Source organism: Camelus dromedarius, chromosome 11 (assembly GCF_036321535.1).
Source record: "Camelus dromedarius isolate mCamDro1 chromosome 11, mCamDro1.pat, whole genome shotgun sequence".
Lineage (NCBI taxonomy): Eukaryota > Metazoa > Chordata > Mammalia > Artiodactyla > Camelidae > Camelus > Camelus dromedarius.
In genome coordinates, this window is record NC_087446.1 from 5153801 (window position 1) to 5167716 (window position 13916).

Below are 13916 nucleotides of genomic sequence, written 5' to 3' on the forward strand. Positions count from 1 at the left end.
CCTCTTTGCTCTCCTTGGCGCCCTTGTCTCCCGCTCCCCCTCCCTCCCACCTTCCACCCTCCCTCAGCTGTCTGCTGAACAAATGAGAGCTCACTGCGCACCAGGCACGGGGCCTCAGGCTGGGGAGCAGCCTCGGAGGAGCGCAGGCCCTGTGTCTCTCACCCCAGACCTTGCTGGAACCGTCTGATTCAGAGGGTGCCTCCCAGCCCCACCGGCTGAGCCCAGGGCGGGGCTACTGCAGTTCAGCTTTCCCTCCCTTCCCCGCACCCCCGCCTGCCACCCCCACCCTGACCCAGAAGGGCTAAGGCTCCAGCAGTCCTGGTGGCAGAGCTGAAGATGCATTTGTGTGCTAAACGTCCTCCTGGGAAGGCTGCAGGCTGGGGCCTTCCAGAGGGTGACCTGGTTGGTCCAGGCAGCCCACAATGAGCTCCATGCCAAACCCTCACAGAGCCGGAGCCTCGGGTCCTTTCTCCACACTCTGTCCTCTAGTTCTTCTGTTGCCAATTAAACGAGTTTCCCGAGAGGAGCCTCCCAGAGTCTGCCCCGGAACCCCCGGGGCCTCCTCTCTGCTTTGTAGCTGAGTCCCTGTGCCAAGGAGCACCCTGCCTTCTGGGAACAGTCACCTGTGGTCGTAAATAATGATGAAGGCCCAAGAACTGCCAGCACGATTCAGGGGCAGAGCCCTCCCCGCACCCCACCCTCCGCCGCACATGGGCGCAGCCTCCGCCCGAGGCCTTGGGGCTCGTGACACTCGGCCTTGTCAGGCTGCATAGCTGTCTTCCCCAAGGCCTGTCCCCTCTGCCAGCAGGGCTGGTGGGAAGAGGGGCCATGAGGACCCAGTTCGGGCCAGGTCTGTGAGAGCCCTGATGGAGTCTATTTGAGAAAGAATATGCAGGCCACAAAGCTTCCAGAACTCCTGCAGGCAGCCCCACCGACGCCCTGCTTTGTACCTTCCACGAGACTCTGTTTCCAGAATTCCTCTTCCTCATCCTCCAGCTTCAGATCACAAATGTCCCAACCCTCCTTGGCTGAGCTCCCATGACTTCCTCCATGAAGCCTTCCGCCTCCATACTTGGGTCCAACATGCTGGCGGCTCGGGGAGCAGGAGCTTAACCAGTGGTATACCTTTAGGTGCCCCTGCAGCTCACGGGGAGTGGAACACATAGTAGGTACTCAGTGTTAGCAGAGGGAATGAATGAACAAAATTTGGGGGGGATTTAGAGGCAGGAAGAACTCCTGTCTGGACAAGGAGGAAGAGCGGGTCCCAGGAAGAGGTGCACGTTTACACATGAAGGCACGGGTGATTGACAGAGTGTGTTTAGAGAACAGTGGAAGGAGGTGGGGCTACCGGAGAGCTAGGCAGGCTGTGGAGAGCCTTGAATGAGCCCCCTCTGCATGCCTAGAAGGAACGAGGATGGCGCCCTGCTCCAGGGGACTGGCCTTGGATGGTGGTGGTCCCTGTCACTGGTGTGCACGAGCACACAGCTGCCATTCAGTTTACCCTGTTGACTCCTGAGCGCCCACTCAGCCTGACCCTCTGCTGGGTGCAGGGATATGCAGGAGACTCAGGTCTGTCCTCAGCCCAGAGCAGAGACAGGATGGCCAAGCCTGAGATCCAGGGCAGAGGAAGAAAGTTGTAAACAAAAGTATGCTTCGTCTGGGAGCCAGGAGCCAGCAAATTCTGCCAGCACCGAGAAGACTTCGGAGAGGAGGGGGCTTTTTGCCCTGGGCTTTGGGGATATCAGTGTGTTGAGTCAGGGGAGGTTTTTAAGCATAAATACCCAGGGGGCTTACTCTCACCGCCATGATTAGGCTCAAAGCATCCTCATTCAGAGAAACCACATCATGGAAGAGTGGAGTAAGGGCTTTGGACCCAGACTCGCTGGCCTTCAGAACCTGCTTCCACCTATTTTATAGCACTGGGCAAGTCTCTTCCCCTGTCAGGGTCTCATTTGAGAACTGGGATGATGCGAACAGTGCTCCTGATGTGGAGCTGCTGTGCAGACGTGTTAAGATAAAGCCTCGGCCCCCCAGCCGGAGCCTGGCCAGCAGTGAGGGCTACTATTCATGAAAATAAGGCTACCAGCCCTGCCCAGTCATCCTTGATGGCCATGGAGATGCTGGGGTGGGGGCAGTCCCCACATAGGGGCTCGTCTGTGCATGGAACAGTCAGTTCCACAGGAGAGAAGGAGGAGGTATGTGTCTCAAGCACTCCAGGAGGGCTTCCTGGAGCACAATCTGCAGTTCCTCTTGTGGATGGGACCACGCACCTCCCACAGGCCACAGGCCAGGGACAGAACTCAAGGTGTCTGACTCCCAGGTGTAGGCTTTCTCCTTGCCATGGAGCACAGCGCATTGTGCCAAATCCTTGGCGCCAAGGAGCAGTGTGCGCTGGGCTTGCCCCCGTCCGGAGGGCCAAGGAACTGAGTATTTCCCATCGTGCTGTGCTGGGCCTGGTGAAGGCCTCCAGGTGAACCCAGACTGTCCTAGGCCAGTGCGCAGCCATCTCGAGGACTCAGCCGCCCCATTTGGTCACTATTCAGACCTCACTGTGGGTCCTGTTCGGAGGGCTGGGGACACGGGGTTGGGAGGGGTATGAGGTGGGCCTTGGCCCTTAATCCAGCCCCTAGAGAAGTTGGTGATGACCGCGGACTACCCAAAGGGATTCTGAGACTATGATTTCCTGTCCGACTTGCAGGAGGCCTGTGTTTGGACCACAGTGGAAAAAGGGTGCAGAGGAGGCAACCCCTCTTCCCTGCTGCTTAATCTTGGGGCTTTATCATTTGGGAGTGGGGAGAAGAAATGTTTACATGACTTCCCATTTGTTTCAAATTATTCATCAGCGTTGGAGAGTCATTGTTCCCTGCTAGTGTAAACAGCCCTGTCCCAAGGCTCAGCCACTCTGCCAGCTCACTGAGGCTCCGTAGATGTGTTACGTTATTGTCCTTTGGTTCCTGGCTTCCAGTGAGGTGAGGAGGTGGGCCAGACCAGAGGGGTGGCACCAGGGAGCTCATGGATGATGGGGTCAAAGTAGTATTTCCACACTATTCAGGGCCTGTATCTGTTTTGTTTGTGTTACCAATTGAACCTTTACTAGGGCCGGAGAAGCTGGGGTACAGAGCAAAGAATCTGAGACCCATGGGAAGAACAGCAAAGAATTGGACTCGAAAGGGGTCTGGACTGAGTCCCTGGAGCAACTCCCCAAGTTCAAATCTCATTGTTATGTGTGTGCCGGCCCGTGGGCATAAGTGTCTCCCCAGGGTGTTGCTGGGACAGACAGGACTAACCCAGGTATGCTGGGATTTCCTTATGTTGCTCATGGCAGGCAGAGCTGGCTTTGTGTTTGCATCTAGAGTCACAGACACATCCAAGGTGACACCCAGCTCAAGCTCATTTCAGGAATAGCTGGTTCTTCATCACCTCAGTCTGAACGTGCTTGCTGGTGTGGCCAGCTTAGCAGGGGACCAAGGGCATGTACTCGGAGGCTGGACAGCAGATTTGAGTCCTGCCCTTGCTCTGAGCAGCTGTGTGACTTTGTCCAAGTTCATCTGTAAGATGGAGTTGGTAACACAACCTATCATTCAAGGTTGCTGCTGGAATTGAGTGAGTCAATGGAGCAATCACTCAACGAGGGTCAGCTTCCTGTTGTTATTAACGGGGTGAACAGGACATAGTGCCTGGCTTAGAGCTGTTTGTGGTGTAGTGCCAGCAGGCGCAGACCCCCAGCAGCAGACACTGCTGGAGTGTGGAGGGGAGGGTCCCCAGCAAAGGCGACCCTGGCTCTGGGCCTTTAGGGAGCCATCAGTGAGATTTGTTGAGTGGAGAAAGGTTTTCAGAAAAATCCTCTGTAGCATTCCCAGCTTCCCCCAGGACCCCCTCCCAGTCTCCTCTCAGCAAGGGCCACCTTTACCGTTTTAGCTCTAACTGTTGGTGGCTTTTAGAGTTCAGAGCCCTGCCTCCCTCCTGGCTGCCACACAGCTGACATTTGAGCTTGTGGGAGAGTAATGACCTGCCTCGCCGTCAGCCTCAAAGGCAGCTGCGTTGTCTCGTGGGTAGTGGAGTGTCTGTGGTCCCTAGGCCTCAGTAGGACCCAGCCGACGTAGTGCCAGAGCTGAGTCCTCTCCCGGCTCAGCGCAGGTCACTGCCTGATTCTTTACCTTCTCACACCCTTTTGATTCCAGAACTGAAAGATGGCTGTGTTAAAAAGAAAAAAGCTCAATGCCAAAGTGAGTGCGTGTGCGTGCGCTTGTGTGTGTATGTTGGGGGTCGCAGGATTGGCTCAAAGCAGCCAGTAGCTCACGTTGCCTTTGTGGTTTCATATATTTGCCTATTAAAATGACAATACAGACATGGCACATTAAGGTTTAAGAAGCCCTTCTTTCATTAAACAAACTGACAGTGTAGGGGGTTATGACTTCGGTAATTGAAACATGCTGTTCTGTTCAAGACCAGAACTCCATAAAGACTCTTTTCAGCCAATAGCACCCTTTGTGCCAGCAGCCTCTGGTCAAAAATGAGTGTCGGCCCTGAGGTCTGTCTCTCCCGGAGAGTGGGAAAGACCGCTTGGCAGCCTTCTGCAACAGGCTTGGCAGCCAGAGGTCAGGGCCTTTTAAAAACCTCCCCTTCTCTGGGCTTTTGAAATCAATTTGCAAGGCAGAAAGCAGGCTGCCCTGGCTTCCAGCCTGTCCCTAACTGCGAGTTCTTGTGCTGCTGGTTATAAATCTGAGGTGTGATTGAAGAAAGGGAATGGTGAAGTTTAGTTGGCAAGGCTCAGAGTGTTGGGGGTGAACAGTACAGGTTGCACAGTCTTCCTAGAGAGGGAAAGTTACGAGACGTCAGTGAAAGCCCAGATTTGGGAGGGAGACCTCCAGGTTTGAATCCTGCTTCTATAGGACCTTGGACAGATGACTTTGCCTCTCTGTACCTCAGTTTACTCATCTATAAAATGGACCAATACCTAGATCTACTATATAGGGAGGGTTGCTGGGAGAATTGAGGAGTTAAAGCTGGTAAGATGCTTGGAGGCATGCCAGGCACACAGGAAGGCCAGGGCTAGCTAGCATCCAGCCGTTGTACCGCCCACCCCTGAGCATGGCTCCGGGAAGTGCCATTGTGGAGCACCCCAGGGAGGACCTCGGGAGTACTGCCCTGCAGCCTGCCCCGCCGAGCCCCCTCCCCGCAGCTGGGGGAACAGACCACGCCCCCTTCCAGCTCCAGGTGTGACTCCTCCTTTCCCCTTCTCTTTCTCTTCTCACAGATGTGGACGAGTGTCAGGACAACAATGGTGGCTGCCAGCAGATCTGTGTCAATGCCATGGGCAGCTACGAGTGTCAGTGCCACAGCGGCTTTTTCCTCAGCGACAACCAACACACCTGCATCCACCGCTCCAACGGTGAGTACTGCCTGTGCTCACCAGTCACACCCCACCCCCAGAAAATGGGTGGCCCCTGAAAGCCCCTCTCCAGAACCTTGATTCTGGGGGCCTCATGGTCAAGGCAGGGAACTTTTGTGGTGGTTTGAAAGGCTGTTTTGTGCTATTGGTGTTGCTGCATGGAACGCCTCCCAGCTCCCTCCCTCCGCCCCCTACACCAGGGCTGTTGGTGTTTCTGGTGTTTTTATGTGGAGGCGAGGTGGGGCCACAAATGGGCAGATGTGACCAGAGAAGCTGTTTTCCTTTCTGGGCTGGGGGCTGGCTGTGGCCAGAAAGAGCAGGGCTCCATTCTCTATGGTCCCCTTCCCCCAGGGGGGCTTGAGGCCTGATCAGGCCAAGTGCTGGTTTCTCAGTCTATTGCATGTCTGCTGGGTCACCAGCCAGCAGAGGGGCCTTGTGGTCAGGGGCCTGCTGCCCTCTGTGGGCCAGGTGGGATGGCAGGCCGGCCTGGGGCGGTGCAGAGGGGCAGGGAACACTCCAGCCAGCTGGAGTACTAAGGCAACCTTGGGAACAGCCCCAGGCTGGGACAGAGCCTGGCCTCCAGCTGAGCCCAGCAGGTGGTATCAGGGCCGTGGTGGTCAGTCAGGGCTCAAAGCAGCAAAGCGGTGAAATGGGACAGCTGGCCAGAAGCCAGGACCCACGTGCTTAGAGGCGAGGGGCTTCCAGGCAGAGGGAATGGCATTTTGGAAGGTGTGGAGGCACATACTGCCTAAGATCATGGCAAGGTCCAGAATCTTGGGGCAGGCCGTGTGCTGCAGCAGAGTGGCGCCGTGCTCCTGGGGCCTGGCCGGTCTGCGCCTTCAAGGGAGCAGATGTGGAAGGAGGACCAGGCCCAGCCTGAGCCCCTCCCCCATGGCTGACTCTAGACCAGGAGGAGGTGCCGGAAGCCACCTGTAAGGGCCTCGCCTCTGGTCTGTGCCACCAGCAGGAGGCTAGAGAGTGGTTCACACTGAAAGGCGGGGAATGGGAAGGGCAGGCACTGGGCTCCTGGTCAGCCGGACCGGGTGTCAGTCCAGCTCTGCCGCTCCCTGGCTGGGAGCCCTTCCTCAGGCAGCTCTGCTGCACTGAACCTCAACTTCCTCATCTGCAAAACGGAACCCAGTAGGGTCTTTGGCGGGTGGGACCAGGTCTTGGGGATAAAGTCCCCAGTGTACATTAAAGCTGGCAGAGGCTACGAGGTGAGACTTGGCGGCCCTGGGCGTGATTTTTATTTGAAAACAGTTCCTGAGATAGAAAAGAAAAAAAATTTTTTTAAATACAGAACCCAAGGTAATGAAGCAGAACTACTTCACTAGACTCCTCAGAGTTCTTAGTGTTTGCTTAGGCAGTTTCCTCAAAGACAAGGCGGCCCAACAGTCCCCAGCCCTGCCGTGTCCCCAGAAGGACAGAAAGGCCGAGCTCCGCCGCCGCTGGGCACCTGCTCCAGGCGTGCTGTCCAGACTCCCACGGCGCCCTGTGAGACCTCCCAGCTATGGGGTCGAGCTGCCCATGAGGAGGAACCTGGGCCCAAGTCAGATTTTATAAAAAGCAGATTTATGGGGAAGAGAGTGAGTGTTGGTGGCAGGAAGGGGGTCCTGCTCTCATTAAGGAGAGGGGTTTACGGGGCAACCACTGCTCTGAGCAAGCTGTAAAGTCCCCGGGGCCAGGGCGGCCTGAGCCCCTTTCAGCCAGGTTGTGTGTGCTCTGTGCCTTTGAAGAACAGCTTTCCCACGAGCAGGGCTCCAGGTGAAGCTGCGCCCGTGGGTGAAAGGAGGGTGGGCAGGAAGGGAAGAACAGCGTGGTGCCAGACAGCGGCTGTGTCCTGTTTGCCACTGGGTCCTGGTTTGGCCTGTAAGCATTCATTGCAGTAAGGATGTTACAAAGCAAGCCTCAATGTAAACCAGAAGGGGGGGGGGGCGGTCAGAGGGATGCAATGTTGTAGGGGGCAGTGACAGTGGCTACTGTGGGGTCATGCGCTTACTCTGAGCTGGCCGTCACATCAGCCTGGCAAGACCTGGTGACAGGTGAGGAGGCTGAAGCCCAGTCCAGTGACTGGATCTGCCCCAGGCCATACGTAGGGAAGTAACTGTCAGGCTTCCAGCCCAGGCCACTAGCTATGACGGGATGAGGCTGGCAAGGAGAGAAATTGGGTGGAGGAATAGACAGAAATAGGAGTCACCCACGTCACTTTGGAAGAGGCCACACATGAGCTGAAACCAAGCAATGAGCTAGAGTGGCTACGGAGCAATCCAGGGCAGGCGGGGGCGGGGGCGGGGGCAGGCAGAGTGCGTGTAAAGGCCCTGAGGTGGGAAGGGACCAGACTCCCAGGAAACGCAGAATGCAGGACGGGATGGTAGGCACAGTGAGCCCAGGGTGAGGGGAGCTCGGCAGGGCCCAGACCCTGAGAGGCTGGTGGAATGCAGGCAGGGGTTTGGATCTCACGAGGGGCAGCCACGGGAAGCTGGCTAAGCAGAGGTGGGGAAATGATGCTGGAGAGGGGGCTGGAGGACTTCTAGGGGAACTTGGATGCTGCAGCGGCTGGGCCTCAGATGAGTCGTGCAGTGGAGCCTGGAGTCCACGTGCCCTACCCCACCCCAAGGCCCTGGGTGGCCAGATCCAGATTTTTAAGTGAAGCCAGGAATCTAGGTTTAACCAGAATGCAGATTTGAGGGGGACTCAACCTCAGTCTACATTAACCAGCATATTGGGTAAGAAGTCCCTTCCCTCATTAGGAATTGTGTGTCAATCTCTCAATTTTTTAATCTGGAAAATAAATCAGTCTGAAAAACAGTTGACACAACATTGTAAAAGGACTATAACTCAATAAAAAAATGTTTAAAAAAAATCTGAAAACCAGCAGACAACTTCTTGGATACCTGCCAAAGGACAAGTGACAGCATTTCCAGGGTTCTTGAAGGCTGTGTGGAAGGCTGAAGAGGGCGCTGCACAGGACGTGGGCCGACCACTCTTTAATACCTGTGTGTGGGGACGGGCCTGGGTGACTGGGCAAGCTGCTCCCTCCTGAGCCTCTGTCGGTTGTCATGACAACTGTGCACCATGATTGAGTGTCAACTATGGTGACGACTCTTAGAGCTTAAAATCAGAGTGTGTCCAGGGTGTTGAGACCCAGCTTGTTTTGTACCTAAGTGGCCTCTGATCCTCAAATCAGATTCCTCATGTCATCTGACTCTTCCTAATGCCTGTCAGCCCTTTGGAGCCTCCCCTGAGTGGGGGGAAAGCATGAGGGCTGGTTTTGATTAGAGGGGGCCAGACGCCTGAGCAAGGTCAGCCAGGGTCAGACCAGGCTCCTGGCCGAGAAGCAAGGCCATGGGGCTCAGCCCCTCCAAGTGGCCCCGCCTCCCAGGCGCCAGTGTAAACCCTGGCCCAAGGCATGTACATCTGCCAGGCTGGAGTTGGGAGCTTTAGGTCCTCAGCCTTTCTCCATCTCCACTGGTCATGTGGCCTCTGTAGTTACTCCTACCACTCTGGGCCTCCTGTCTATAAATTGGGACCAGTAATCCCTCCTAGGCGAGTGGGGGCTCCGTTGGGGGAAATGCTTGAAGGGGCCAAGTGCAGTGCCTGCCCTAGGGGTGGCAACTCACACAGGCAGCTTCTTCAGGTCTTTAGAACTCACGCTTCATTTGGGGACACAGGCTGTTCCTCTGTCCCAGCTCTGGGTGGGAGGGGACCCAGAGCTGTTGAGATCCGTGGCCCGTCTTTCTCTGCTCAGCACTTCCGGGAGCTGGTTCTGGCACCATCACAGCCCACACTTAACCTCGCACTAAGCCTCTGGCCCAGCAAGTGATAAGTCCCACTTCCACCCCACAGCCTGCGGGCAGCCAGTCCAGACCAGTCCCGGCCACCGCTGCCCCACCATGGTCACGTGCCCCGGAGGCCTCTCCAGTACCTGGTGGACGGGCCGCCGGGCAGCTAGCACCTTCACGCGCTCTCCCTCTCCTGCGCCTGTTCTTTTTTCTTAAACTTATGTCATATCTGTGCGCCAAGAAGGTGACTCCTGGATGAACTTTTCGCTTCGAGTGAAGAATTATTTCTTTCAGTCTGCGCAAAATTGATTTAGGGAGGGAAAGGGGCCCTGGAAGGTCTGCCGAACTGTGTGACTGCAGATCAGCGTCTCATTCATCCGCGTGCCAGGCGCCTGGCTGGTCCCTGGATCCCTGCGCGAGCACAGGCAGGCGTGGTCTCCTGTGAAGCTTTCCACCTAGAAAAGGGATTAAACACTCAGTAAGGGTCTTAGGAGTTGCCTTATAATAACCAGCTGAGAAAAACACTCTGGAGGGAGGGACCTGGGGCTTCTGGGGCCCTAGTGTCCCCTCTGAACAGAGGAGATTAATGCGAACAGTCTCCTGGTCAGCCTGGGGAAGGATGGCTCCTCTCACTGGCATTGATCCTGGGCCACCGCTGTTGCGACGGCAATGGATTTGAGATGTTTGAGCCGTCTCCCCTCCCCAGGAAGCTGCTCTGCACAACTGTGCTCTGAAGCCTCCCTGGACGCCCACTGTGGTCTGATCTCTGGTAGTGGTGGAAAGCACCAGACTGAGAAGGAATGTCGCATCGTCCCCACAGTTGTAGGAAGCAGGACAGGCTGGCAGGGGGCTTGAGGGGCTGCACGTGTCAGAGCCCAGCCCCAAGGGCCCTCTGGCCCAGAGGAGACCTATCATCTCTGTTACATCATGATTAGAGCACAGGTTCTGGGGCCTGGCAGCCTAGGCTGGGATCCCAGCACTCATCATCTGTGTGACCTTGAGCAAGTCACTTAACCTCTCTGTGCCTGGTCTGTAAAATGGAGATGGTCATAGTACCTACTTAGTAGAGTTGAAAAGATCATTTCAGTCAATGTGGGCTCTTTATTACTGTTATTTATCACAGGGGAGGAAGCAGGCCCACCCAAGCCCCACGGCAAGCCAGCAGCAGAGTCGGGGCCTGGGTGCACACTGAGCCTGGCTCTGCTGATGCCTGCTGGGTGCTGGGTGCTGGCTGAGGCCTGAGCTTCAGCTGAGGTTGGAGAGGAGGTCAGGAGTCAAGCCTCATCCTAGAGGAACTCACTTTCAAGTTGTGAGCTGGTGGCCCTTGCACTTGGATTTATGCGTGCTCAGGGCAGCACAGGCCCATGGAGACGACTGGCCTCACTCTCACCTGTGCATCCAGCACCAGCTCGCCAGCGCCCACCACTTGTCCCACCTAGGGCTCCAGAGATCAGACCAGCCCCTGCCCTCTAGGGATGCCCAGCTCTATCCTCTCTGAAGGTTTGAGCACTGTGCCAGGCCCCTGCTGGGCACCACAGTCGGGAACCAGGCATGAGGAAGACGTCAGGCCTCTGTCAGCTCAGGCTGCTCCTCATGCTGGGGAGCCCAGCCCCGCTCAGCCCTCCCCAGGAGCTCTCACTCACTGCAACGCCTGTCCTGAGCCGGCCCCAGGGAAGACTGGCAGGCTCTGCCTCCTTTGTGCTCAGAGAGCTGCTTCTGTCTCCACCCCGCACCTGCTGCCTGCATCCTGCAGCTTGGGAGCTCCCAGAGGGCAGGGACTGAGTTCCCCACATCTCTGTGTCTTATGCTGACGCGGGCCCTTTGCAAAGGACTGAGGGAGGAAGGAGAGTGATGCTCAGTTCTTGGCAACTCCCTGGGCCCAGGCACTCCGCATCCTCAGGCTGTGCAGGCAGATTCCTGGCAGCACGTGCTAATGGACGGTGTGGTCTATCCAAGTGGTAGGGGCCTGGGAGCATCTGTGAGGTCACTACCCGGTTGACCGTACACCAAAGCCCTGCTGTGCTGCCTCCTTTCCCGTCTTGGATGCGCTGGAACAGGCCGTGGGGAGGCTGAGCATCTGCGTTCCTGCAAGGCCAAGGCCCATGCGCAGTGGATGCCAGGCTGGCGCTCTCCCAGTAGGGATGTCATGGGTTTATCTGAGCGCATTTAACATTTAATGTCCTTCTGAGCCTGTTTAAATGCTCATAAACATGTGTAGGGAACCACATTGCCCTCCCACCACCAGCATTCCTTGTGGCACTCAGGGCCACATTTTCACAAAACTCAAGATTTGGCATCAAGGGTAACACTGGCTCCAGCCAGAATCAGAGGTGGGAGCCGGGAATAGGAAGCGAGGCTTCTTTTGCATGAAATGATAACAGGGGTAGGAGAGCCGCATCTCCCATGTGCTCACCGCGTGCCAGGCACTGTTAGGAGCACTTTTCATGGCCTGACACGTTGCATCCTTACTGTGACCTCATTTACAGAGTAAGAAGCCGAGGCACAGGTTGGTTAGGAAAGTTGCCCGAGGTTGCACAGCCAGCAGCACGGCAGGACCCAGGCTCTGGCAGTCTGGCCTCTGAGCCTGGGCAGACTGTGTGGAGGGCTCTGACGCGGCTTGGGCCCGCTCTGTGCCGCCGGCCCAGGTGGGGTGCGCCCCGGGAGAAGCAGAGATGCCGCCTCAGCTGTCCCCACCGGCAGCTCCACGGGCGCCAGCTCTCCGGGTACCACAGGTGCCTCTTTAAGCATCAAGAGTTCAAAAAACATTTTGTGGTGGAAAGTTTCTGAAGTGGCTCGCCCCCTCTCCTGCTCGCTTCAGGGGAACAGCCTGAGTTGGCCTGGCCTCTTTTCCCTGCAGTCCACGCAATTTGTTATGCACTCGTGACCGAGACAGCCGCTCCTCCCAGGGCCAGAGAGTGCTTCTCCCTGTCCGTCCCCGTGCTGAGCGCCCCAGGCTTCGGGCTGGAAGTAACTCCTGATGTTGCCGCTGGCCGCCGTCCGTGCCACCGTCGCTAGTGGCTCTTGCTGTGAAGACCAGCCACCAGGGTCCCACACGCATATGTGGGCAGGAGGCCGAGGGCTCGCGGCCGGTCAGGGAGAGGCTTGGGCTCCGCCACAGCTGTTCGCTCCCGGGAGCCCTTCCCACGCGTTTGCGAGTTTACAGGCGTGCCCTGAATGACGGTGCCCGTGACCTCTGGCCAATTAGAGTTAATCCTTTTGTTTATTGGACCCCTGCATGAATTATTTTTAGGATCTGTTCATTTTATCTGTAAGTTTATACCCAAGTATAACTAGAGCCAAAATAATAGGGTTTTTACAACTTTTTTATTTTGAAATAATTATAGAGTCATAGGAAATGCAGAAATAGTAAGGAGAGACCCACATGCCCTTGGCCCAGTGTCCCCTCTGTGGTCACTCCTTACGTCTCTGGAGAACAGAGCCAGTGCCAGGGAGCTGACTTTAGCGCGACGTACACGTGTGGGTTCTGTGCCACTTCACACGTGGACTCGAGGACCCACCCAGCAGGCAGGCGTTAGCATTCTAATAATAATTGAATAGCTAAGAACTCTGCCAGGCGCATTATGAGCACTTTGCCTGTCTTAACTGGGAGCCATGTAAGTTAATGTTCAAACCAGTACACTTCAGAGAGTGAAAGGAGGCGCAATTAATTGTGACAGGGCAGCAGGTATAAACTGAGACTTTCCCAAGCAAGCGAAGACATATGGCCACCCTCGTATTACCTCATTTAACCCCTTCAACCTTTCCTCAGGACGTGATTCCCACATTGTGGGGTCTGGCCAGGCCTTGACCCAGGGGGCCCCAGCCTGGCTCCTGCAGGGTGAGGGACATTCTCTGCCCTGTTTCAGGGCTTTCCATCATCAGCTGTGAGTGCCGGGTTCCCTGTGGGTGTGTATGGCAGGGAACTTTCTCTTTTAAATGAGGAGAAACAGTGGCCTTGCCCAAAAATTACCAGCCCCCCCCCCCGCCCCTGCTCCTCCAGACTCAAGGCTGCCCCTCTGGCTGCTCCTCGGGGTGGATCACCCAGGCTGGAGCTTTGGGCAGGTCCTTCTCACTCCCCCCAACCCTGCCTCCAACCCTGCCTGCAGACCAGGTGGGCGGGAGAATAAACAACTCTCCATTTAGCAGGAGGATTTACGGTGCTGCCGGAGAAGGCCGGTCCTGGCCCTTTGCAGTCCAGAGCGGCCCTTGAGGCGGGGACAATAAATCCAGCCCATTATCTTTAACGAGCCTCCCACCCCATAAACAACTCCTTTGGCTGGTGAGCCCAGCTTCACGCCCTTCTCCTGGCCTGGCCTCCAGCCAGCCCCGGCCAGGCAGCCCTGCGGGGACCCCAGTACTATAGGCATTGGTGGTGGGGGCTCCCCCAAGCTGCAGGGCCTCAGGCCTCCCAGAGTGGACAGTGCAGGGGTAGCTGGCCCTGGCCCTGGCTTCCTTCTCGGCTGCAGGTCCTAGAGCTTCAGTTTCTTATCTGTAAAATGGAACAAACATTAGTGTTCATCATATAATTTTTTTATGAGATACATATACATGCTGTCCCCTAGTGGAGGCCTGAACCTGAGACCCATAAAACTCAGCGGTCCCTGGGCATCGCTGTGTGCCTAGCACTGTGCCCGGACTGTGCCTTGAGTAATCAGATCCTGAGAACAGTCCCGTGCTGTGTAGCAGCTTCTCCCATCCTGCCAGTGAGAAAATGGAGATTGAGAAACGAAGAGATTTGTCTG

At 56.4% G+C, this 13916-nt stretch overlaps 1 protein-coding gene across 2 annotated transcripts in view; it reads left to right on the forward strand.

Moving 5' to 3' along the window:
* SCUBE1 (signal peptide, CUB domain and EGF like domain containing 1) overlaps nt 1-13916 on the forward strand; it is a 123141-nt gene that overhangs the window by 38333 nt on the left and 70892 nt on the right. For both annotated transcript variants that reach the window (XM_064491388.1, XM_064491389.1), the window contains exon 4: nt 5258-5392. In XM_064491388.1, coding sequence (XP_064347458.1) covers nt 5258-5392 — 135 coding nt within the window. The remainder of the gene's footprint in view (nt 1-5257; nt 5393-13916) is intronic.